Source organism: Pan troglodytes, chromosome 13 (genome assembly GCF_028858775.2).
Source record: "Pan troglodytes isolate AG18354 chromosome 13, NHGRI_mPanTro3-v2.0_pri, whole genome shotgun sequence".
In the NCBI taxonomy this organism is placed as follows: domain Eukaryota; kingdom Metazoa; phylum Chordata; class Mammalia; order Primates; family Hominidae; genus Pan; species Pan troglodytes.
The window spans coordinates 18,678,348-18,705,684 of NC_072411.2; the positions used below are offsets into that span (position 1 = coordinate 18,678,348).

The 27,337-nt window shown below is 41.8% G+C and overlaps 1 protein-coding gene and 1 long non-coding RNA gene across 9 annotated transcripts in view; one reads left to right on the forward strand and one right to left on the reverse strand.

Annotated features, from left to right (window-relative positions):
* The window catches only part of CCDC93 (coiled-coil domain containing 93), a 98,539-nt gene that overhangs the window by 57,360 nt on the left and 13,842 nt on the right, over positions 1 to 27,337 (reverse strand). For 3 of the 8 annotated variants that reach the window (XR_010149653.1, XM_024354636.2, NM_001246416.1), the window contains exons 5-11: positions 23,243 to 23,341; positions 22,425 to 22,481; positions 12,958 to 13,058; positions 4,986 to 5,022; positions 2,185 to 2,277; positions 1,847 to 1,897; positions 920 to 1,006 (exon numbers count right to left, since the gene is read on the reverse strand). Coding sequence is in view for 7 of the 8 variants with exons in the window: in XM_024354636.2 (XP_024210404.2) it covers positions 920 to 1,006; positions 1,847 to 1,897; positions 2,185 to 2,277; positions 4,986 to 5,022; positions 12,958 to 13,058; positions 22,425 to 22,481; positions 23,243 to 23,341 (525 nt within the window). In the remaining variant the exon portion in view is untranslated. Of the gene's footprint in view, positions 1 to 919; positions 1,007 to 1,846; positions 1,898 to 2,184; positions 2,278 to 4,985; positions 5,023 to 12,376; positions 12,395 to 12,957; positions 13,059 to 22,424; positions 22,482 to 23,242; positions 23,342 to 27,337 lie in introns of all 8 variants that reach the window. The other 5 variants (XM_024354635.2, XM_016949309.3, XM_054678745.2 and 2 more) reach the window with 3 other exon arrangements.
* LOC107973747 (uncharacterized) lies at positions 22,379 to 25,427 on the forward strand. The gene is made up of 2 exons (XR_001716146.2): positions 22,379 to 22,771; positions 23,326 to 25,427. It is a non-coding gene; the product is annotated as an uncharacterized LOC107973747 (long non-coding RNA).

Below are 27,337 nucleotides of genomic sequence, written 5' to 3' on the forward strand. Positions count from 1 at the left end.
GTTTTCCTCACTCATATTCGCTTGCACAAGGGTCCTTCAAGTCTCCCTCCCAGAGGTTCCCACGGATGGCAGCACTAGGCATTTAAAACAGTTTTCCAAAAGTCTTGGGGGTGTTATAGCTGATAACACCTCCAGATTACTGGGGACAATTTTTCCCTAACTGTATCACCTGTGCAATCACTTCAGAAGAATATGTCACAGAGAGTCAGGGCAGAGCTAATTTGTAGTAAAAGATTCTAAGAAAAGGAAAGCAAAGCTGGATGCTTCAACAGACATCAACATTTTAGGGGGACAGGGCTGGGGAAGGAGGGATGTGCAACAATGTCCTGTAAATCTGATTTTACTGATACCACATCTCAGCCACACCAGAATCAGTTATGTGCAAAATGATTAATCACCGTCTCCCTGAAATATTCAAGGTTTAGGATGGAAAAAAAAAAAGCAAACTCTGAAATATGATTTCAGGCTTTCCTTCATTCTATACTCTTTTAATAAAGTAGAACAAAAAATTTTGCCTTGGGTTTGGCTGAGTTATGGGGTTTATCTCCTAAGTGGCAAAGCTTCATTCCCTAGCCCAATCATCAAACTGAGCCCAAGTTATAAGAGGCCTGATAGAGAAGAAAAAATGCTCATCCCATACCCTCAGGCATGAATTTATCAAATGTGATAACTGCTCTGTGAGACAGGTTTTCTCTTTATATTTACAGAAAAGTGGGCACTGCAGGACAAAATTAATTTAACTAACGGGCAAGTGCTGATAGCCAGTTGTGCATGGTAAAGCCCAGTGTGCTTCTGACTAACGTGGCTGGTGAGTTACAAGAGAACACAGGGCACTGCTGGGGTAGTGGGGTAGGGAAGTGGGAGAACAAAGCCATGGAGCATTATCTGGGGCACAGACTCCAGCTGGGCCCCCACCTACCTTCTCCGCATACTCGGACACAATCTGCTTGATCTCAGCAGAGCAGAGTCCCACAATCTGGCCCACGGAGCTTGCGGTGAGACGGCTCTGCAAGCATATGGAGGGAATGTTCTCAAGGCCAAGCCTTGTCTTCCATAGCACTGGAAAATCTGAACACTCTATTACGGTAAAACATAATATTCTCAGGGGAAATAATAATTTGGCTTTGCCACATATTACCAACAGAAAGGGAGAAAAGAAGCCTCAGGACAAACACGCAGCTACCTCCTGAGTCACTGAGCGGATGGTGCTAAACCCTCCTCGGACCCTGGGCACCCCTGGAAAATGGTCCTTCCCTTCTATGTACCACCCCAAGGTCTCACCTCCTGAGAGTCACCAAACAGAGCCTGCAGGGGATTTGGCAGGCCTAGGACACAGGGAATAGAGAAGAGCATGGGAAAGGACAAAGAATCTCAGAACTCTAAAATATCTCTTTACTACCGTAGGTCTTCCCAGGCCTCAAAAAGAATGATCCTTTCACATTGGCTATACCTTCTGGACAGGCTTTGAGCTCTGGAAAGACCAACTATAATCTCAAAATCCCGCTTCCTGCCTTGATAGTGTAGGAAGAAAGCAGAAGACAAGAGCTGCCTCAGCATGAGGCATAACTCACGGGTCAGCTCTAGCTCTTCTGCAGAGGCCCTGTGAACCTCCCAGCAGGAATATTCTGCTTTCACAAGGGTCCTTCAAGTCTCCTTCCTAGAGGTTCCCATGGGTGGCAGCACTAGGCATTAAAAACAGATTACCAAAAGGAACTCCCTGGGGAAGAGGAGGTACTGTGTGCTGGTGAGAGGCAGCTCTGGAGAAGGTGGGCTCTCTGGGAGAAGACCCCAGCAGAGCAGGGTGGTGCCAAGTCCCCATCCCTACACCTCCCCAACTCCCACTCACCTCCTCATTTGCCATAGCGGTCATCTTGGTCATCAGCGACTGAATACGCTGCTGAAAGAGGAATGGATGGGAGCAGCAGTGAGTGGTTCTGAACATGTAAGACAGAAGCAATATGCCTACATGGATCTTTGCGGTGATATCCAAGGGTGTCTTCCTTGATCTCGTCTTATGTGAGCCTCAAAGGCAGGTGATAAAATGAAACTGGAAGGTGTGAAAGACCTGCTCACAGCAGCTGGCTGTGGGAGGTGGTGGCCATTTGGAAACGCTAGGGATAAGAGTACAATTTCTCCCAAAATGACTTACACAGAAACCTCAGAGGGCCTACATGGACCACACACCTCTTCAGCTGCTCGAAGCTCATCTTCCTCGTGGGCATCAGCTTTTTCTGTAGCTGACAGCCCTGCTGGAAGTGCCGTTTTCTTGTCCTCAGCCTGCAAGGGAAGATGTGAAAACAGCTGAGCACGGGAGATGGAGACTCAGTAGAGAAAGGACAATACTGACAAGAGGCATGAGTCTGTGAAAAAAACACAGACCTGCAGAGCAGCAGCACCCTGAGAGAGTGGATACTCCAAAGGCCTGAACCTCCACTAGAGTACAGGGTGGGCAGGTTAAGCTTCAGGAACTGGCAAATGCCTGTTTCCATGTCCCAGCTGCTCACTGATTAAATTCAGGCCACACACATTTGCCTGACTTACCCTTGCACTTTGACTGGGGCTTCCCCCTACTTTAACACTTTCAAGAGCAGATCACTACTAAAGGAGTGTTTCTTCAAACTGCCTGTTAAGACCAATTAGTGGGACATAAAAGTAATTTGGCAGGTACAACTAGCATCTGTATAAATTAACACAACAGAACATGCCAGAGTGCTTTGTAGTGAGGGGTTAAGTACTGCTTACTGAAACTTTTGTTTTAGGGGTATTAGTGTGTGTGTACTGAATCATGATGAAAAATTACATGTTTACTGCTCAGAGTAATCAAAACAGTTTGAATACCACTGGTCTGAAGGATGAAAACTGCCTTATCTAATGATCAAGCAGCATGCTCTGGACTTAGCCCCAGGCTCCAAACGAACCAGGTCAAACTCAAGGCACCCTGGATTAACTGCTGCCTCCCCAATCATGGGCTATATGTTTTAATTCTATCTCTGCCATCCACCAGCTGGGTGACCTCAGGCTTACCTCTGATACCTGCATGTTAAGGACTTCTAGGGTCAAAAGGGAGGTTTGGTCTCAAATGCCCTTCTTGGACCATCCCAACTCTAGGATGCTTTTCTATAACGAGTCTATCACTGCCCATGGGAACACTCCAAGCTCCTAACTGCTTGGACACATCTACAGGGGATGAAACTGCTAATTCAAATGTGCCGTCTGACATAAAAATGACAGGACAAGCACAATTTGAATACTAATTTCAGGGACATCTCATGATTTTTCCAGTCATAACCAAATTGCCCAGTCATATATAAAGACAATCTTTTCAGACTTAAATTACATATCAAATTAAATATACACATCAAACCCTTAGTATATACCAGATAAAACATGATATACTCAAATCCAGAAAACACCCTGCTCTGTAGGAAATCATTATTCAGTTGACTAAAAAAACACAAATGGGGAAAAAATAATGAGAAAACTAAAAAAGAAGATATCATAATCAGTACATGACTAAGTACCAATAACTAATACTGATATTAACGTTTATTAAATGTTTACTATGTGTTGGATCATTCTAAGTCCTTTACATTTCAATCTTCACAATAATGCTGTGAGATAGGTACAATGACTGCCCCCATTTTACAGATGCTGTCAACTAATGTACAAAGAATCAGTAAATTATCCAGAGTCACTCAGTGAATAGAGGAGCTGGAATCCTAAACCAGCTAGTCTGGCTTTAGAACAGTGCTCCTAGTCACTGCTGGTGCCTGCAGTGACTGAGACAACAGTCAACACAGGAAGCAGAGGGGGAGCCTGGGGAGTGGGTACAATGGAGTGGGTGGCAGGGGAACAGCAAGGGGAGTGTGTCCTGTTCAAGAAATCTGGGGATCAGGTAGAGAATGAAAAGAGGTTAATAACCAATCTTTTTTTTTTTTTTTTTTTGAGACGGAGTCTCATACTGTCACCCAGGCTGGAGTGCAGTGGCGCGATCTTGGCTCACTGCAAGCTCCGCCTCCCGGGTTCACGCCATTCTCCTGCCTCAGCCTCCCGAGTAGCTGGGACTACAGGCACCCACCACCACTCCTGGAGAATGTTTTTTTGTATTTTTAGTAGAGACGGGGTTTCACCGTGTTAGCCAGGACGGTCTCGATCTCCTGACAATAACTGAACTTTTTAAGAGGCCACTGACCACTATAGCTGACACTTTATTATTTAGAAGGCAGTGGCTATGAGCACAGGTTTGATGTCAGACCTCTAGGTTCAGATTCTTATTAAGTTCACTTTAGAGCTATGTGACCTTGGAAAAATCACTGAGCCTCTCTGAGCGTTAGCTTTCTGACCTAAAAAGCAGAAATAAATGTCCTCCTCATAGAGTTGTTCAAGGCAGTAAGTGAAAACATACAGAGCCCTTAACATAGAGCCTGGGACACAGAAAGAGTTTAGCACCATAACATTTATGTACCTGTCCTGCTGCTGACAATGAAGCATCATTAATAAACACATAAATTAACAGAAATCTTTGGGCATCCTTTGTGAAGTTAGAAAAGCCATCCTGATTTACCTGGCTCTTCCATGACTGGCTGTTTCAGCAGAGGGCAGGCCTGTAATTCACCGCTGTGCTCTACCTAACATCCTGTTCACATCTATTTAGAGTCACACCTCAGATGAGGAGTGCTCTGGGAGCCCTGGCAGTGGACTTCATCTTCATACTGCAGAGCCACTAGACCCCAAGTGACTGACCCTGGGCCACAGCTTTCAATCACCCCTCATTTCCAGCCCCAGGAGGAGACTGCTGCTTTGCTCCCCAGTCTGTAGAGGTGGCTAGCTAGAAAAGCCAGGACGGAGATGCAGGGGCCAAAGGCAGCTCACACATCCCTGGGTTTCCCAAGAAGCTGCTGCCCAGCCTGTGAGTGTTAGTCAGAGGTGAAGGGAGTCACTTCCATCTCTCAAGTATTCTCTCTTATTATCAATGTTTTTCTTACCTTCTCCGTTTTGCTCTGGCGGCTAAATCCATATCTCCTGCAGGCCACAAAAAAGGAGTTTAATTACTACTTTAAAAATTACAATAAATTCAGTGAAATGCATTTTGGTTGACTTTTTACATGAAAAACATCAAGAGAATTTATGCCATTTGGTGACTTGAGAAAATGTTACAAGTGCCTAAATTACAAACATATTCTACTGTCTTTTTAATAAAGGGCCAGCCACCCTACTTGCTATGCAAATACTATAATGTAAATTGGAACTCTCAGACAGTATAGAATGCAACATTTTCCTTAAGTGCAATTATGACTTTTTGAATCAGCAACTGCATTTCAGAGCCACGGTTTAAGCTAAAAGCCTTAAAAATATCTATATAAACAAATGTAAATGTGTTTCCTTAAGCCAAATATGCGCTTTAATGGCTACTTCCATAACTTAGAGTCTAGCACACTTTTTATTCCCAAACATAGTCCAAGCATGATGCCAATAATGTGTACTCACTTCACACAAACTTAAGTTAAAAAAAAACACAAAAACACAATTCAGTTTCAAGTAGTTTATTTTCTGGCTCTAATTAATCTATGTTTTTTTAAAAAGCAAGTATAACAATGCAAAATCCATTCAACCCTCAACAAAAAGCAAAATGCAAACCACCCAGCCTCATACACCTTTAAGTGATTTGTAAGAAAATAAAGTTAATGCAAACATTTAAGAAGAACAAATTGAGCCGGGCGCGCTGGCTCACGCCTGCAAAGTGCTGTAATCCCAGCACTTTGGGAGGCTGAGGCGGGCCTATCACCTGACGTCAGGAATTTGAGACTAGCCTGGCCAACATGGTGAAACCCTGTCTCTACTAAAAATACAAAAAGCAGCTGGGCATAGTGACACATGCCTGTAGTCCCAGCTACTTGGGAGGCTGAAGCACCAGAATCACTTGAACCCAGGAGGCAGAGGTTGCAGTGAGCCGAGATCATAGCACTGGACTCCAGCCTGGGTGACAGAGCAAGACTCTGTCTCAAAAATAAATAAATGAAAATAAAGAACAAGTTTAAGGCTACTCTGTGCCTCACTTCTGGGTTGTGGGCTCACCTGGTCTTGGTCCTCCAGCTTCACTCCCCACACTCTTCCTGCCCATTCCTTGTCCAACTTCTGCATTGGCCTGATGCACATTTATTAAATGGCAGGCCTCTTCCCTCAGAAGAAAACAGAACCTCCTCAGGAGCCTTATAAAGCCTCTCTTCCATGGCTCAGCCTAACAAATGTTTCACCTCACCACCAGCAGCACCTTCTGTGTTCCTATTACACTTACTACCTGAACAGAGAGCTCTGCACAAACTAAGCTGTTCCCTTCTCGCCCCTGCTTCCCTACTCACCCTCCACTCCTCAGCTCTAAAGCTCCTCCCCTGTGAAGCATCCCCCATGCACATGTGCTCAGCCTGGCCTATCCATTCCTGCATCTGTTCATGCTCCTCTCACTTCCCAGATGGTGAATACATGCAACTGTTACTTATCTGTATCATTCTCCTGAGGGCAAAGATTCTACCTTTATATGTGGTTTTTCCAATATTCACTGAACAAACAAACTAAACATAAGTGAAAAAATGCAAAAATCAAGAAGCCAAAAGTATCATCTGACCTTGCAACAGATTGTCATATAACTGGGGAAACCAAAAAGTCACTGCTGGGCAGTATGCCCACCCTTTAGAAATAAACCTATAGGTCCAAAGTGTAGCAGACCAAGGTTAAATTTTGGCTATCCACACGAATTCTGTAAAGGACCTTATGGCAGATTCCGTGGACTGGCTTAATATCTATTGCATCTTCTAGTACTGCCGAGGCTAGAAAAGAGACTATTTTCCATGTTCCCTTGCACCTAGGGTTCTGAATACTATTAACGTTCCACCAATCAGATGCATTTGCTAGAGTTTTCAATATGGAACAGTTAAAGGAGGAAAGAGGGAAGCATAAAGGATCCATTGTGTTGGTGTGGACCACAGTAGAAACAATCAGGTTCTGGGGCTAGCAGCTATCACAGTGGCTTCTTGGTTTTTCAGAGCTTCCTAATTTGACAGAAGCAGCGTGGTTTCCTTCCTTGTCAAGCCGCTATAGCACCAGCTTCCCAATCCTACAGGCTGCTGGCTAGCTTCCTGATTTTGGAGGCAGAAGCAGTATCCTGGAGCTCCAGTTCTAATGTGAAGCTTGAGAGCTGACCCTGGCTCAGCCTAGTTCTCATCCAGCCCTGTAACCAATCCCTTCTGCTGAAACTAGTGGGAGGGTACTGTTTTTTCAACCAGGGAACCCTGAACAATACAAGGTCTTGCCCAAGTTTCCCACTCCTATAGAAGTGTCCTTGCATCTTGAGTATTCATCTTTCCTTTTTTATGCCTTTAGTCTGTGGAGACTTTTAGGGCAGAAGACATAAGGCCCTTATCTAAGGCCCAGGGACTTCACGGATTTTCCAAATAAGGAAGTAAACAACCAAATCTGAGTGACTTGATTCCTAGGACGAATCTACTCCTCCTTAAAGACAGAGGCTCTGGGAAGACTCTTTTAAGTAAGCCCTCCAGATGTGAGCTTCTGTGACAGCCAACGCACTCATTGTATGGTGAACATAATTATCCCTCATGAGTAATCCGCTAAGCCTTTCTGTTGAGCCTCTGGAGAGGAAGAAATTTGCTTCATTCACTTTTAAAAAAATATTTTAAAAGCTGACATAATTCATATAATATAAAATTCACCATTTTAAAGTGTATTGCTCACTGGATTTTAGTGTATTCACTATGTTGTGCAACCATCGCTATTATCGAAATCAAGAAAAGCTCCATCACCTCAAAAAGAAACTCTGTTACTATTAGCAGTTAATCACAATTCTTCCCTCTTCCCAGCCCTTGGCTACCACTGATCTACCTTCTGTCTCTATGGATTTGCTAATTCTGGAGATTTCATAGAAATGAAATCACTCAAAATGTGGCCTTGTGTGTCTGGCTTCTTTGACTCATGAGAATATTTTCAAAGTTCATCCAGGTTGAAGCATGAATCACTACTTAATTCCATTTTATGGCTGAATAATATCCCATTATATGAGTAAGCCACATTTTGTTTCATCAGCTGACAGACATCTGGGTTGTTTCTACTTTTTAGCAATTATGAATTGCTAAATTCATAATTGTGCAATATATTATGCAACATATTTACAGTGCTACTATAAATATTCATGTACAGCTTCATTCACTTCAATATCCCCATTGCCTGGCAGTTCAGTGCCCGGCACATAGTAGGTGCTCAATTAATGGTTGCTGCATGAATGAAGAGTCCACATGATTTTTCTAAAGGCCTCATCCATGTCACAAAGTAGTGAGATTTCCATGACAAAGCTCTGTCCTCAACTGCCTATTAACTACTGCCTCGCTTTCCTCTTTTCCTGTCAGCCCTGCCTGTTTCCCCCAAGTGACAGCTCTGATCCGCAGTGCCGCATGCTTCTTTGCTCCTGCATTCCTCTTCTTTAGCTCTGATTCTTGCTACCTACACTGTTAGCACCAAAGAGCTCCTCCCATCATCCAGTTCACTTCTTCATACCTTAGTCAGAGGACCCAGTCTTTAAATCAAGCATGTACATTTAGAACAGCACAGTACAAAGAAATATAAAGAAGGACACACATACAATTTTTTAATTACTAGGTTAGTAGGTTCATATGCCCAAGTTATTCCAAAGATAAACATTTTCCATTAACTAAATCAAGCACAAATCTTAAAATTTAAATTTAACTTAATTAAAATCAAAATTCTGTTCCTGAGCCACACTAGTCGCATTTCAATTGCTCAATAGCCACATATGGATAGTGGCTACCATACTGGACACCACAGTTCTAGAAAACAAACTAACTTTCAAGAACAATTACCTCAGGCCAAACTAAGATGGTTATCTATCTGGAATATAAAACAAAATAGGGGCATAAAAAGCCCTAAATACCAAGGACTGTGAACTTTGTTCTTTATTCATTTGACAAGAACTTACTAAATATCTTTTATGAGCATGTCATAGGCCTATCATCATAGGAGACACAAACAGGTTGGGAGAGATATGTCGTATTTTATTTACTAACTACAGAATGCTGGAGTTAGCCTATTCCTTAGTATTCAAGGCCTAACTTTGAGTTGCCTAGAATGACTTCAAGAACTCAAAATTAGGCTTTGAATACTGAGGAATAGGCTAACTCCAGCATTCTGGTGGCTGTGCTCCAAACCTCCTCTTGCAAGTCAAATATATGGCACATAAAATGCATTTCCCCAGAGTAGCAGTTTCACAGCACGGTTAGGTGCTTAAGTTAGCCTCTCAAAATTGACTGAACCCATAACAAAACTGAAATATTATAGGTGTGCAATTCTGTTTACATCCAAAATCAAAACTATAAGTCTTGTTTTCCTAACACCATTAACACTTAGAAAAATATACCCAAACCATGTTTTTAACAGATAAACAGTCCTTAAGGCCTTCAGCATAGTTGACAAGGTTCATAATTCACCTTTATTTAAGCAACTGAGAGTGAAAATAGGGGGAAGGAGATGGAATGCGGACCTAAAAGCCAAAGGGCACTGTGGGTGTAACGCTGATGAGCGACCTTCAACCCCAAGGAAGAAATACTGATTTCAGACCTTCTTGCTCTAGAAGTCAAAATACTTTCCCCCTGACAAGAGGTAAGATAAGCTAGAAAATAGAAACACTGGAAGAGAGATCTGGACTCCTAAAGCTGTGATGCCATACTGTAGTGGGGGGTGGGTGAGGAAGTCAGGAATGCTGCAATGTTAAAGGGAAAGAGAAGACGGAGCAAAGTGAGTCCCAGGGCCAGCAGGGGGCCAGCCTTGTTTGACAGGGGCAGGGGAGAAAAGGCCAGAGGGTGAGACTTCCCACACACATGCTAGAGGGAGGGCTAGTGTGAAGGGTAATAAGTGAAGGAGTCCACGGGCTGTTGCCCCCAAATATGGCACCCTAATATGCTGAATACCTTGAATTAAAGGCACTTGAAGGTCACATGTTAGAACAGGGTTTTTTCTCTTATCTATAAAAAGACTGGACCCGTTAAAGAAAACACAAGTGTCTTCCATCCACTCCCTGAAATCTCATTATCTACCACAGAGCAAGAGACTGAAAATTAAATACCACACCTAGAATGCAAACCATGGTCTGTTTCCCATCCAATTCAATTTCCAGAAAGTCATTTATTAACCATGGTCTGATTCATTTCCCCTAAACATCATTTACTACCCCTCCAATTGGCATATTTCCCTATCTGCCTTCCCCTGTGAAGAAGGACATATAGGCATCTGGACACCACTGGGTTACTGGGTAGTCACACTTCTGTGGTTTTCCCCCCACACAATAATAAATTATGTATGCCATTTTCTCCTGTTAATCTGCCTTTTGTCCGTTCATTTTCAGTGAACCTTCAGAGGGCCAAGGGGAAGCTTCCCCTCTTCACTCATACATAAACACACAAGGACAAGGAGAACTGTAAGGGGAAAAGGTCATATCTGAGGGCATTTGAAAACTGAACTGTTGCTGCTAATAATGATGATTATAATAAGGAGAATGATGACAGCAGCCAATGGTTAACATTTACTGTTTTCTACATTGAACAAACTGCTCAAAATTATATATATATATATATATATATATATATATATAGTCATATAATCCTCATTTAATGGGAAAGATCTCCATGCAGTGGAGAATGCTGAACAGAACCTAGAGGAAACAGACTGCCAGAAAGGAAGGGAGAAGCCTTCCCAGGGAGGTGGAATAGAACACACACTTGTTGGGGCTGTACATTTTATCTGATTTGCTCTGTCAGTTTTAATAACCATTCTCTTCTTATTTAGTTTCAGACCAAAGAATAGACATGCCCAGTCTTCCTAAAACTCAGAGCCTAAAAATATACTCTCACTGAAGGCTCAAACAGTATTTGCAGACAATGATAATGACATGCTTTTGAAGTTCAAGGTATCTTAGTTGAAGTGCCAATCTGAGCCTCTTAATAGTTTATGACCTTAAGAAAGTCATTTTTTAACCTTTCTGAATGTTGTCATTATTAGTCTCAAAGAGGAGAATGAGCTAAATATACTATCAGAATGTCCTAAGTACCCACTACTCCACCTGCCACAAACTTACCCTCTCCTTGCCAAAAAAGCTAAAAAAACAAAATAACATCTCTCTCCCACCCAAAAAAACCCCCCAAACCTAAAACCTTCAGGAAATGCCCACCCTAGCCATAGAAATTAGCAGAAGTCAGCATGACCATACCAACAGGAACCAGGATTGGTATCAAGACACTGCTCTTTCTCACTCTCAGAGTTTGAGAAGAGTCAAGCAAAATCTGTCTTGCTTCCTTTCCTAAAGAGGCCAAGCCAGATTCTCACCTCGAACTGCATCAATCACTCCTGATGACAGGCAGGGAGGTTCTGAACTTTCCCAGCCTTCAGATGGTGATACTAGCTACTATCTACAACATATATACAAAAGATCCCATTTGAACCTGAGAATTTCAGAACAAGAATACGGATCTAGAATTTTGTCAACATGGTCTCAGCGAGGTGGACAATTTACTGAATTTCTAACTCCTTTTCATCCTCAGGAAAATCCTATTTTCCATGATGATGGAAAAATGGATGCATAAATAATACAAACTCACAAAATCCACTACATTCTCCCAAGAACTTCTTCATTCTGGGACACGTGACACCCACAGAGATTGTCTCTCCAGCTCTGGCTCTCCCAGAGCTGTGCAGCCTCACCTGCTCACTTACAGCTGGGCATGGCTAGACAGACTCTGTCATGATTCCCAGGGCTGGCTTCCTGAGCACACAACCCGTCCACTAGCACAGGGCCCCATGCTTAGAAGAGTTCTCACTTGGCTGTTGTTGTTGTCTTTAAATTCTTAATAATTAATCATCATTAATAACTGCTAACAAGTTACTTGGCATTTTCACTACATAGCTAGTCCTGGTGATGCCTGACTTGGAGGAGGCATTCAATTCACAGCAGCAACTAGTGAACTGTGGGGGCAGCCATCACACACAGCCCAGGGCCAGAACTACTTCAATTTCCTTTGAAACAGACTAGTTTTTATTCTTAGGAAGAAAAAACAAAACAAAACAAAACAAAAACACAAGCAATTGCATGCACTTCCATTTGGAAACTAGAATAATTAAACCTAATTTCCTGCTGGTTCTCTCTGGTACCCTAGAGGGCAGGCAAAGCCATCAGATGCTCACTTAGGGAAACGCCAGTGGCAGTGCAGTTAGTTCCAGCCACCCTACAAGGGTTGGGCTGTGAGGCAGAGCAGCACACAGGAGCCTCTCCCAACACAAAGGAAGCACAAGGAAACTTACTCACATCAAGGAATCAGTTACCCTAAGAAGAGAATGCGTGACATAAAAGGTTAATACCCAGTGACAAATAAAAAATTCAATGGGAAGAAGCATGTCCTTGCACTTTTTTTTAAAGTAAAAACTAAGGATATAAAATAAGATTTTTTTTTTTTAAACTAGAGATGTTTTTAAGAAGTGACAAAACTACTTCTAAGTTCTTCATTTTCCTAGTTAGGACAATATTCACAGGAAATTGAAATTATTATTCTAACACTTACAAGTGAAATCACTGAAACTGTTTTCATTTACCTGAAGATTTTAACAAACAGGGGCATGCAGGACAGAGTACCTCAGCCTCTGTAAATGCCTGGAACACCCCAACTCCCAAAGGAAGGCAGAGCCAGGTGCACATTTCCAGAGAGGAATTGCAAAGGATGCCCACAGAAACAGGTAATTCATTACCAGAGAAAAGTCCCTGATGTTGGAAATCTCATGGCTGAAGGCAGAAACTCAATCGGGTAGAAGCTAGTCAAGTTAATCCAAATGAAGCAACTTAAATTAGCTTTTCTTTTAAAAGAGACACCTAGACTGGGTCCCACTCATTACCTGCCATATTCCAAAAGCGTAGCATGGATTCGAGATTCTTCATCAAGTAGCTCCTCTGCTCCCTGGTGGCGTTTGTATTTCCGACGGGGCTTGTACACTTCCTAAGTGGATGAGACAGCCAAGTTACTGAGTGTGAGAGGGCTCTCCTCCTGAATTGGCTGCTGGATGCCTCCAGCCATGGGGTATATTCTCTTTTTTTTTTTTTTTTTTGAGACAGAGTCTCGCTCTTTCGCTCAGGCTGGAATGCAGTGGCGCGATCTCGGCTCACTGCCAACAGCTCTGCCTCTACCGTGGGGTATATTTTAAAATTATACACATGCACACATATATATCCTAAACAAAATACGTGGCATGTAGTAAGTGATCAATAAATGCAGGTCTTCAGCCCCAATGAAGTGCTCTGCCATGCTACCCCAAATCAATGTCCTTCTTGACTGCTAAGCTGGCTGTCAAATAATACCCTAGTAATATCTGCTCAGGTCTCTGGGTGCAGGTAGGCAGCTGCTATGCCAGCAAGGTATTCGGGCTGCTTGTCCCCACATCTCTCTTCTTCCCTACTACCCGGGTTTATTGCATCTAATCATTACCTGGATATCACCACAAAAAGCATTACTACCAGGTTTTACCAGATACTGGCATTTTATTTTAATTGGAATTGTTCCCCATGGATAATTCTGGTTAACTTTATTATTTTACTTTAGTATACAGTTTTGAGCATACAGAAAAACATTCTTTCTGTAACACACACGATATAATCTCAAACAATTTTGTGGAAAAGGAAATGGATCAGGGCCTGAGATGATGCTAAAGGTTGTTCTTAAAAATTCCTGCCACAAATATTCCTCAGTTTACTGCTGGTGTCTACACGAATAGGAAGCTATAAATAACATAAAACAGACTTGCAGGGAGATGCAAAATATAATCAACCTACATGGTGTCAGTTACTGTGCCTGGTTTAGCTTCCACTGAGCTCTACTATTACAGCTTGAGCTTAACTGCTATTATACTTAGTTACAATTGAAAGAGTCAGTAACCCAAGGCAAGAAATTGGATTCTTCTATTAAAAAAAAAAAAAAAAAAGGATTGACTCCAAAACAAGAGCATACTGACACCAACAGCTAAAAGGACCTTTTATTCTGCCAAACAATGACAATGTTGGCTTTTGTGAATTATTCCTTACATGTTAAAGTATAAATCTTCATATATATCTCACCTTTCTTTTACACTTTATAAACCACACTGTGAAGTAGAGACAGGGCACATACCATCAACCTCACTTTACTATTGAGGAAGCAGACACTGAATAATTTGTCCAAGATCCCTGGGACACTACGCGGCCTAGCCCTAGGTAACCTGGTTTCTCATTTCAAGGCTTGTCCCTGACACTACCTTGCCCCAGGCTGCCACTCTAGCCACCCACCAGCCATTTCAGCTAGCCCTCTCACAAGACTCATTCTACAATCTGAAGCTAAGTAATGCAACCTAAATATCAGGGGTTTACAGGCCAACTATAAAGAGCTATTGCTAAGTCACCCTTTAAAGCAACAGGGTCAAGAATGCTGATGTCTAGCCCTATCTCTGCCACTAATCAGCTGCATGACCTTGAGAAAGGCAGTTCCCCTCAATGGGCCTCAGTTTCTGTATCTATAAAATGAAGTTGTACTAACAGATCTTGAAGGATGCTCCCAGGGTCTCTTCCTTTGTATTATTTTAATCCTGTAAAGATACTGGCTTGGTAACATAATTCCTTAAAAAATGTAGTCTGAGATTAATAAAAAATCTACCATGCTTTCCATGATGTGCTCTTAAAAAGGAATATAAAATCAATTTATCCTTCTGTCATTAATAGTGGTAGCAATTGTAATAGTTATCACTTATTGAATAGTAGGTATGTGCCAGGCACATTCTGCTGTATCTGTGCTGTCCATTTGATCCCCACATCTGAGTGTAGTTATCCTTGTTATCTTTCTATAGACGAACTTAGGCACAAAGAGGTTAAAAAACTTGCTGATGGTGAAAAAGGCAGTAAGCGATAAAAACAGGATGACTCCAGAACTGAGACACTTAAGCACTTTGCAAAATGTCTCATACCTGTACTTTCATCACCCTTTATCTAGGTTCTGATACATATATATATATCAGATATATATATATATGTATTTATTTTATTTTTTTGCAGATGCTAAAAGGCACACACACAGGGTTAAATATTAAGGTGACCCTTTTGTAAAGCAGAGAACTCTTACACTGTGAGAGTCAGAGCTCTACTTTGCACGTCTGGGTTACAAGTCAGGTTCACCTGTCAGAGTAATTACTCTAAGTTCACATTCCTCAATGCAGGGAAGGGAGGTAGAACAGCACAGTACCATGGCAGTGTCTGCAGCAAATCCCTGATCGCTTCCCTCACAATTACCATAGACAACTTTTTTATTGAAATAATGGAGCAGGCAGTGAAACAGCCACCGCCGATCTGTCATTCTACACTCAAAAGCTCCTGTGGGCCAGCCCATGCCCAACTCAACAGGAAGCGATACTTTCCATTGACCTTAACAGTTCATCTTTGCAGCCCAAACCCAACTCCAACAGATCCATCTTACTTAGCCTATGTGTCCCGTCAGTAATTCTGCCTTTTACCTAAAGGCAGAACTTTTACCCCATAGATGTTTTCACCACCAAGTGCAATGTCCTGAAAGATCTCATAAGAAAAAGTTACTATAAATGGGACAAATAAGTGCTTCTTAAAAATTCTCACATTAATAAAATAACAAAAATGAAGTGCCTGGGTATTGACTGAAAGAAATGATGAAAGATGGATGGATGGCAATCATTTCTGTAGAATTTCCTCCAGTGACACCCCTCACCCCTGTTCTTCCATTTTCTTTTACATGAGCTCTGCTATGTAAGTATACATCTTCTGCTCTTTGAAGTACGGCACAAGCCCCACCTCAGGTCTCCTTGAGTCTGCACTAAACAGTATGACTTGGTGGGTAAGAATAAGATCACTGGGTTATATAAATGAGCTAAAGATGGCTCCTGGGTTGTTTACTTCTTCACAGAAGACTGACACCCATTGGCTCAAAAGTTGACCAGCACAAACTCAAATTTTTACATATCAAAATGTTTTATACATAGCCTAAATAATCAGACTTTTTGTCATTTAGAGCCTGCCTACTTTGCAAACCCTTCAAAACTGTTGGCATTTTCCAACCATGGATAGGATAAACCCTGTGGCTAGGTAGACCTCAAGCCACTGGGGCTCTTCATAGGTCTCTGACCACAGACTCCCCCCTGTGTGATGCTGAGCAACATCGCCAAGACACATGAGCCTCCTCTATGATCTTGGGGAGTTCCTTTCCTCTCCTCCTACTCTGGATGTGGCCCTTGCATGCAAGCTTCTGGATGGTCTCATGGTATAAGGGACTCCTCTACCCTGCAAGCAAACCTGTCAAAGCATCACCCAAAGAAAGCTTATATATGCTACTGCCACCTTGCAGTCAGGTCGTTCTTCTTGATCAGCCCTCAAACTCCTCACTAGCTGGAATGTCACTACTGTTGCCTCAGCTCCTTGAACATGGTCTGGCATATAGTAAGTGTTCAATTAATATTACTGAATGAATACATGGAGTCAAACAAGCTAGAGTTTTAATGCTTGCTCCATTGCTTACTATACCTCTCTGACTTGAGGCAAGTTACTTTAACCTCTGTGGTTTTCCATCTGCATATTAGGTATAAGCAGAGCTGTTATGAAAATAAACTAATCGGTATATTTAATAGTACCTGACATATAGTAAGGGCTAAGATATATACATATTTACGTGCATATGGATGTGTATTATTATTAACATTGCTTTACTTAGTTCACTACATTTATATTTTACAAGCTGAATGAAAAGGACTTCCTCACAGCATTCCCTATGGAAGAACACAGTGGACTGGTAACTTTAAATGGCAGTCTCTTAGATGATCCGGTAAGTTCCACAGTGCACTTCTTTCCAACTAGTCTGGAAGCTCTAAGAAGTCTTTTCTCTGTCCCCTCTATTCTCATACAGAAGTCTAAACTACCAAAAAAATGCTGACAAATAGTAAATGAATGTATCTTTTGGGTCTGGGTAAAACTGTGTGGGCACCTGTTATTCAAGGTTAAGAGGGAGTAAAAGACCTCACTTCACAGGACAGACATTTCATGGCTATGGAGGGCTGACATCTCAGAGGAGGAAGCTGTGTCACAGCACAGTACATGAGACAGAGGAGCTGATTATGATTATGATGTGAAAGTGGAAGGTGGTAGTTTCCATTCCTTATGTCCTTTGAAAATACCACCTCCTATTGGGCAGGCCTTCTACAAAGCAGCCAGCTATTCTGTGCAAAGGAGATAGGGAGAAGAAAGAAATGCACTTCAAAGAAGAAAGCAGCTACTGGGAATAATCTCCTGAAGGAAGAAAAATAAAGCCAAGACAAAAAGAGAACACGCCCATCATAAGCTCGGATGATAAAGTTCACAGCAGCCTTTCTGCCTGGCAATCTGGCAAGAAGTATTAAAAGCCTTAGGTATAATCTTGACCAATTCCACTTCATGGAATAAATCCTAAGTAAATAATTAGAAATTAAAGAATAAATTTAGGTATGAGGATGTCCTACATAATGGCCAAGTGAAGAAAAAAAAAAAAAACAGAGATACAAACTATAGTTGAACTAGTTCCACATAATTAATAATCTACAGCCACTAAAAATGCTATGGAGGTATCTTTATTGGCATGGAAAGATATCCTCAATATACTACTGAGCAAAATGAGCAAGCAACAAATGAGCAAGCAACAAAACAGAATATATAGTACAATGCCATTTTTTTTTTTTGCAATCTCTGATTCTCCATACTGATATTCACAACTCTTTATTTCCTGCTTGCAATATCAGTGGTTATCCCTGGCTCGTGGTATCATGGGTGATTTAGTTTTTGTTTTTCTCCATTTCCTAATTTTTCATTCTTATTACAACAGCATTAGTACAAAAGAAAAAAAAAAAACTTTGAAAACAAAAAATCATGCACCAAAAAAATGAATGGGCCACATAACCAAAGATGAATGCAAAAAATTCAAACAGTCTTCTAAGGATGGCTAAAGACAAAAGCTAAAGATTCAGTATTTAAATACTTTTATGTTATGTCTAAACAAGAATAAGTAAAAGCCTGTTGGTTGAGACACAAAGGCATCATGCTGATCAAAAAGATAACAACAGGACAGCTCCCACCTGGCATCCATTCTTTGACTGGGCAACAGGTCTTCAGATGAGAAATCAGCCAATGTTCTCGTAAGGAACTGAAGAGGTGGTAGGAGAGGACCCAACCACTCTGTAGGCATTTGAGTCTCTGGGACCCAGAGAAGCAATATCCCAGAGCCCTGAAGTAAGTCAGCAATAGTACTGCAAAACTGGTGCTAGGAATATGTGGGAAAGCAGAGAGCAGGTGAAAAGCTAGAAGAGAGGAGGAGTGCCGACACCTGCTGTGTTAGAGTCAGGTGTAATGTCAAAATCTGACTCCCTCTTCCTAGCTCTGCAGCTACACAGGGAATTTATCAACCTTTCTAAGCTTCAATTTCCTGACTTGTAAAATGGAAATAATAACATATAACTCCTGGAGTGTTAACGAGGGATAAAGGAGCTAATGCTTGTTAAATGCCTATTGAGATGCCAAGCACCTGGTAAGCACTTAATAAATACACAGCAGCTCCACACCTATTTTATAAAATGCTGGGTCTAAAAACTAGGCATCTACATGTCTGACCTTATTTTATTCCTTAATTTTCCATTCACACCTTAAAATTAAGGATTTCCTTTCCTTTATTAAAGGAGGGATTTTCCTTGAGGAGCATGACAATAATTAAAGTTTTGAGCTGTTTAATTTCTTGTACTGACTCACAAGAATAGGTCAGGGATATGCACCACAGCCCTAGAGTTTCTGAGACCTTTTGGGACTCTCATTTCAAGTCAGCTAAAGAAGGGCTTGCAGAAGTGGTAGAAGGGAGGGAGGAAAGTTAATGGTGACAGAGCTCGCTAAGAAACCTACGCAGACAGCTCCTGGAAGTGAGGGGTGTTTAAGCAGATGAGGAAAAGAAAAACCCAAAGGCAACCTTTAGCCATCCATGAAGATTCTTTATCATTCCTGCTGAAAATGTATTGCCAATCAACTGAGGATTAAGTTCACTCATAAAAAAGGAAATAAACTAAACAATACAAATTATAACCAGGGACTCACAATTTTTTTCCATTCCCCTTTTTATTTATTTTTTTGAGACAGGGTCTCACTCTGCCACCCAGGGTGGAGTACAGTGGCACAATCACAGCTCACTGCAGCCTCAACCTCCCCAGGCTCAGGTGATCCTCCCACCTTAGCCTCCTGAGGAGCTGAGACTACAGGTACATGCCACCATGCCTAGCTAATTATAGCATTTTTTGTAGAGATGGGGTTTCACCATATTGGCCAGGCTGGTCTCGAACTCCTGGGCTCAAGTGATCTGCCCACCTCGGCCTCCCAAAGTGCTAGGATTACGGGCATGAACCACCAGGCCGGACACGTTTTCCTTTATTCTGATACTATTTTCTCATCAGCTGCGAACACCATTTTATCTAGAGGCTCACAGCAGCACAGTTACAAGACTGGGTTTGAGTCCTGCCTCTACCATCACCATTGTGACATTGGGCAACTTATATATAACCTACCTGTGTTTCAGTTTCCTGATTTATTAAAAAGCAACAACAACAACAAACTACTACTTCATGGGATTGTTGTGAGGACTAGATGAGTTAGAGATGAACACCCTGAACAATGTTTGGGCACTACGTAAATATCTGTCATTATCACATATTCCTTAATTCTCTGCAATCACATTACCAAGCAAAAGTGGATTAAAAAAAAAAACCTCCATTAAAAATGAGAAGAAAAAATAATGTGCCTCTAGGGGCTTTAACTAATCCATAGGCATAGAGATGCCAGGCTCAGTTTCATTACCAGGATGATTGACAGCTATGCTGGCTTTTGCTCTATGGCCGAAAACTGTACCATTTTCTCATTCTCTACCCAGGGCTCAGAGTGAGATTTACACATAAAGATATTCAATTAAGCATTAAAAATGTTTAATGTTTGGGCCGGGCACGGTGGCTAACGCCTGTAATCCCAGCACTTTGGGAGGCCGAGGTGGGCGGACCACGAGGTCAGGAGATCGAGACCATCCTGGCTAACACGGTGAAACCCCATCTCTACTAAAAAAACAAAAAGTTAGCCAGGTCTGGTGGCGGGCGCCTGTAGTCCCAGCTACTCGGGAGGCTGAGGCAGGAGAATGGCGTGAACCCGGGAGGCAGAGGTTGCAGTGAGCCGAGACAGCACCACTGCACTTCAGCCTGGGAGACAGCGAGACTCCGTCTCAAAAAAAAAAAAAAAAAAATTTAATGTTTGAATGTGGCTTTTGTTACCAAAAAAAAAAAAAAAAAAAAAAACACCTTAATGTGTACTTACTGTTTTGAATAGGTAATGCACAGACTTAGAATAAAATTCAAATAGTACAGAGATTATAGGAAAAAGACAATTTCCCCTTCTCTCCTGCTGCTGGCCTAGCAATTTCCTGCCTCAGAGGTAACATGATTATCACCTTGTTTTCATATCATTCCAGAGATGAAGTAACATTTAAAACAGGGGAAAGCAATTATCATATCCAACTAACTGGTTACTATTTGTCATGAGAAATGTAGTTAGCAGGAATCTTTGTTGTGTTTTTGTTTTTGTTTTTGTTTTGAGATGGAGTCTTGCTCTGTCGCCCAGTCTGGAGTGCAATGGCACGATCTTGGCTCACTGCTACCTCCGCCTTCTGGGTTCAAGCAATTCTCCTGCCTCAGCCTCCCAAGTAGCTAGGATTACAGGGGTGTACCACCACATCCAGCTAAATTTTGTATTTTTTGTAGAGATGGGGTTTCACCATGTTGGCCAGGCTGGTCTTGAACTCCTGACCTCGTGATCCACCCGTCTCAGACTTCCAGTGTGCTGGGATTACAGGCGTGAGCCACTGTGCCAAGCCAGCAGGAATCTTTTAACAGCATACAAAAGGCCCTACATTGGTAAGTGAAAAAACCACAAAATTATCTTTAAAGTATGATTCCAATTCAGTTTAAAAATGCACAATAAAAACATGGAAGAAATATGTCCAAAAATTAACAGTGGTTGCTTCCGTGTTGTGAAATTAAGGTGAAAAATCAAATTCCCCTACATCTATCAATCTTTTTAAACACTTGAGGATGCTCTAAACTGAACACCTATTTCACAACCAGGAAAGAAAATTACTCTGAGGTCATATCATTTTTTGTTGTTATTGTTTAATACTGCCACCAAATCTGAAAACAGTATCTGGCTTTTGAGTGTCACCTTCCTAAAGGTTTTCCACCTCTAACATTTCCAAAATGGAATTGAGAAAAAAAAGAAATTACAATCATAAAGTGATCAAGATTTTTTGTTTTATAGGAGATTTTCATGTCTTTCATTACCAAATGATTGTTCTTTTCAGAGTAATCACCTTGGTAGACCACACATTTATTTTTAAGATAAGCCAGTTTGGAATTCTTTTTCTGGAAAGACTCTGTAGGCAGTTCACAAAGCCACAAACACCAGGCAATGCCAATCTTTACAATGACGCAAGGTATGTAACCCATGCCATCTGTATAAGAAGTACATCTGATATTTCATTTGGGTGGCATATTAATACAAGAAACTTTGCAACTATGAAAACCAACTAGATGTATGACATAATTTAGATGAAGTAAAAAGCATGCCAAACAACACAACACATTATTTTCAGGAGAGAGAGACTGTGCACACAGGCACCTAGGCTTCATTCCCTTCAGCTCAGGTAGGAAGGCTGGGGGTGGAGGGTACAGCTAACAAGGTTCCACAGCTCTGGCCCAAAGTGTTTTGTAAAGGGTCAAAGGTTCCACTAACCCTCGTGCTGGCGAAGTTGGGACACATGTGCAGACTCATTGTGATTAAGACGTACTGTGAATGGGGACAAACGCCATCCCAGAGCTTCCCGCACACAGCTCAGAGGCTACTCTGTCTATGCAAAGCCATCAGGGGGGTGTGGGACAGAAACCTCAAGTTATCATCCCCATTCATCATCTGCTCTTCAGAGCTATTCAAAGTTTATACCTGCCATTGGGATAAACTAGGAAGGGCTCTGTGTTTGGCTATTCCTCCCTTAAAACTGGAAGTGAGGAGACAGAACAGTAGTGTGGCAGGTTCTCCCTGTGCATACCGGTGTCCTGGCCCTGAGCAGTAAAGCAGGCGGGGCTTCCCTCACACAGCCATCTGAGTCTAGCTCCTAAGCGATCCCCGTAGATGGAAGCCTCAGGAGCAGCGCTTTTGTGATTTAACAAAGGGCTATCTGAGGCTACACAGGGCTCTGACAGAAGAACACGGCCAGGGGACTTACTGAGAGGTCCACAACTGTCTTGATGGCCTTTTCTTTTCTCTTTATGAAGTCATCATCCTACAAGACAAAACAGAGCGATTAAACAAATCCCAAGGGAAAATTAAAACTCAAGTGGACCACTCAGATATCTGTCTTATAAATTGACTTCTCATCTCATCACTACTTTGCCTGACGAAGTCTCAATTTTCGAACAAATTGTAATATATTCTCCATGGGAAAAGGCTACAAACCCTGCAGATGGCTCCAACATAGATCCCTACACAGCCAGTAAGAAAAAGGGGGTCATAAGGAATAGTGCTTAAGACAAGAGTTCTCATTTCAAATCCTCTTAAGCACTGAAACCTCAGGTAAGTTACTTAACCTCTAAGCCTCAGTTTCTCTGTCTATGAAACAGAGATAGATAAAAACGCCCATCTCAGGTTGCAGTAAGGATTAAAGAATAAAAGCCATAAGACGTGCTGAGACTAGCATGTAGTAAATACATGATGGCTATTAGCTATTATTGTTTTTAATTATTATTATTATTATTAAATTGTTACTATAGGATGTTCTGGGCAAGTGGCCTCTCAAAAAACTTAATACAAAAATCAACTATTATTCTTGTAAGTTAATAAAAGCTCTAGATCAAACACTAAAATTCAGAGAAAATGACAGAATTATAGAGCTTTGCACTCAGTGGCTATGTAAAGAAGCACTAATGATGCCAAATGGGGCTGAGAACGTAGGGGAGCCTGAGCTTACTCTGCTCCTTGCTAGGGAGTCTCTAAGTGTGCACTCTGTTTCTCAGTGGGACAAGAAAATAAAATCACAATACTGACCTCAGGGAGACTGTAAGTCTTCTGGAACTGGGATACAGAGTAGGAGCGGATATAGTCACCCATCTCTTCTTTTGTTTCTATAGCTCGTTTCACCAGCCACTGGGGAAGAAAGTGAAAAGACATGAGTTGCTAAGGACAACATCCCACTGCAGTGAAGGCCAGTTCAGACATGGCCCAACTCATGAACTCAAATCAGCATAGTTGAACTGACTAGGTGATAAGAAGCTATCAACACATGCTGTTCTATAGGAAAAGCAACCAGCTGGGTATCCGAGATGTTAAGATCCAATGGGACCTAGTGCTGAGTAGCCGTGCAGGAGCTTTAAAGCCTTACTTCACATCCTTGAGCCTCAGTTTTCCTTTCTGTAAAATATATCTGTTCCCTTCACCTCACAGACCTAACATGGGAGTAAATGAAATCACAAGTAGTAGAGTGATTTGTAAACACCTGAAGCACAAAACAAACAGAGCTATCTCCCAACTTCCTGGTCCTACTGGCAGATCTTCATGTAAATCTCTTTTTCTTGTGCTCCTTACACCGCAGACCAGGGAAAAGGGAGAGAACCACAGAGAATGCTAGTGTAACTCCCCATTTGACAAGTGAAAAAATGTCCAAAATACTCAGATTTGACAATGGTGCATACTGAGTACGCAGTTGAAGGCATTGGTTTATCCTGACATTCATAACATTCTCTCTTAATCCTCACAATGTCGGATGGTACTGGCTGAGTTTTACTGAACCTGAAGTGCCGGGAGACTATATAACTTACTCATGGATCCATAGCTAGCCAGCTGCAAAGCTGGGAGTCACAACTCAAGAGACTATCCTACACCGAAGACTGGACAAATGGTTTCATGAAATGTTTCCCAGCTTTGTTAGGCTGATACCCAGAAACAGCTGCTCTTCACTTCTCCCAACTGAAAACTCCAGTTATTATCATTAAAACACCACCCTGCAGAAGATCCACCCGCTCTGAGGGTAAAAACCTGCAGAAGATCCACCCGCTCTGAGGGTAAGGGTGTAAAGTGTAAAAAGAACCTTTGCTTCTCCTCCCCGGCTCTTCATTCACTCCCTTTATTACTGAAGAACATCACAGAAGGGGTGCCACTCCCTCTCCAGAGAAAGCTACTGCATCTCAAAAGCAGTTTTGGGATAGTAGCTGTGTTTCGCCAACAGCATATCACACTTGGTGAGGGTTAGCTACCTAGGAAAGCAGGCACATGGCACATAACACTGTGCTGCACGGTGTTCCCGCAGATGTTTGTTCACAAAGCGCAGCCAGCTCAAGTAAAGCACATGTTTAGGAAATAGCTGCTCAGAATAGAGCAAATAACTCTGAGGAATATTCCTTGCTGTCAGTATCTTCTATATATTTCTACCACTTCACCCCCAAACAGTGACCTCAGGCAAAGACTAAAATCCAGAAGCAGAGACAGAAGATCAGAGAGTATTGAGAACGACTGTAGTCCCTCACCTGTACTCCATCCCAGTACAACTAAGTGGTCCAGGACAACTAAGGGCCAACTAAGGCAGTTGGCTCATTGCTCAACTCAATTCAGCCCTGCTTTCTTTTGAATTGGGAGACCCAGTTTCTGGCTTTTCACATCTGCTTCCCTTTCAGAGCTGCTCCCATTAATCCCAGATCTACCCTGAGTTACCGCCTGGCTGGATCCTGGAGAGCATGATCCCATTATGAAGGGAAAGCTTGTTGAGTCCTAACAGATGTTTTGGAGTTTCCAGCATGAAAGGCTATAGAGGGAAACTCTTGGACAGTCTAGCTCTGCCACAGGTTCCCTAGCACCCAAGAAAAATACTGACCTTCACAGGAGTCACATGTCCAACCCAAGAGAAAAAGATATGATCTAGAACTACCAGGGGCCAGAAATTAGATCTGCTTTTTTCTTGGCTGCATCCAGAGAAAGTTACTACAGCTTTGCTAAAATGGTGTGAACACGGATGATGGGCTTCTAGAATCACATAAGAGAAGTAGGTCAATGGCTTACAACTGCTGGCCGGTGATTATTCTTTCACGAGTGCCCAGGGGGAAAACAAAACAAACAAACAAAAACAGGCAAAAGCTACAGGCACATGGTGAGTTTCATCATAGTTATATGTATTTAATTTCAAGGACTGCTTTTTTTTGAGTTTGAGAATTAAATGGCCATTATTTTATGAAATGATAAAGCAAGATTGTAGTTATTTTTTAAAGTGTCCTTGCCTGGAAAACTATAGGTGGCAACCCTAGGCCAACCTCCATTTTTGCTTTAAAATTTTACAGGTCCATGAAATTAAGAAATTGTAACCACTAGCCTGGGCCCTCCCATCCAGACAGACCCTCTAGCATTCCACTCACAATGGAGAACATTCAGACCTTCAAAACACCCAACTGACTGCAGAAGATCACTTCCAATTCGTCTCACAACCTGACTAGATTTTTTTGCCTCCAAAGTCCTAGTGCAGGGTTAAAAAAGGTCTAATCTCCAGAGATCCATGTTTTGGGGGAAAGGTAACAACTTCACAGTTTGATGATATTGGAGGTTTCAATAATAATCAACACAGGGCCCCAACTTCCTATTTTCATAAAAATGATCAGGTAGTGTCCCCTTGTGTAAGAAAGACAGAAAGGCTAACAAACATACCAATAAATTTTAAGTTAAAGTCTTGGCCTCCAATTTACAAATTTCATGGAATTCGGCTTGAAGTCTAGCAGAGGGGAAGGCTCAACACATAACAGTAACAAACTATGTAACACTTAGAGAGCGCTTACTAAAATGATCAGTCTTTCAACTAAGTGCTTTAGACGTACAACTAACTTAATTCTCATCCTATCAGGTAGGTGCTATTATTTATTTCTATTTAACAGACAGAAAGTTATTTACCCAAGGTCACACAGCTAGAAAGTGACCGACTTGAACCCAGGAGGTCTCCAGTGTCCATACTCTTGACCCCTATATTTCAAAATCTTAACACAGAACTAGAAAACTTCTAGCTTCAAGGGCTGTGTAGCTTCCTTCTCAGCAGCTGCATGAATGGTGGAGTGGAAAAAGCACAGGCTTGGAGACAGAGTTTAGACTGTAACCTTTGCTTGTCCACTCTCCGCCCTTAAGCAAATCAATTACCTTCTCTCAGTCTCATTTTTCCCAAATGTAAGGAAATTACATTTCTCACTTTCCTCAAATGTAAGGGATTATAATAAATGCTTCAAAGAACTCTATTAGAGTCAGATGGGAAGTAGTGTTCACACAGCGGGCAACACACCTGAGTCCCTTTGCTCCTCCTCTTTCTAAGATGCCTAGAGGGGAAGAGAAGAACTGCACAGAATGCAGTTGTCCCAAGGAATCTGTGGTGGATGGGTTCCAGGACCCGCTAGATATTAATCCACAGATGCTCAAGTCCCTGATATAAAATGGCACAGTATTTACATACAACCTAAACACATCCTCCCCTCTATTTTAAATCATCTCTAAGGTTATAATACCTAATACAACGTAAATGCTATGTAAATAGTTATGTTATACTGTATTTTTAAATTTTTATTACTTTCTTTTTCCAGCTTGCTAAATTTATATTACTTTTTATTGTTGTATTGTTATTTTTTATTGTGTTTCCCCCCACCCACCCCCAAACATTTTTGATGCATTGTTTGTTGAATTTATGGATGTGGAGCTGCGAATATGGAGGGCCGGCTGGTTGGGAGCTGTACAGCATGAGCCACTTATTCATAGGGGTTTGGGAAACAGCTGGAGGCAAAGAGAAGTCTCTCCCTTAGGCATTTAGCCATACGGACTGAATATCTACAAATTGTAAGATGTTCTGGTAGGTACTGGAAACAAAACAATAAGCAAGACAGCCATGCAGACTTGCTCTCATGCAGCTTAAGAGTCTAATGAGAGAAGCAGATAAACAATCACACACACATGGATACACATGATTACAAACTGCTGTAAGATTCTGGTGAAGGAAAGGAATGTGGCCATAGGAGTGCATACCATAAAGGAACATGCTGTGGATTAGGGGATGAGGGAAGGCTTTCTTGAAGAGGTTTGGTGGAACTGAGATCTGAAGGGTTGAAGTAAGCCATATGAATTAAACAG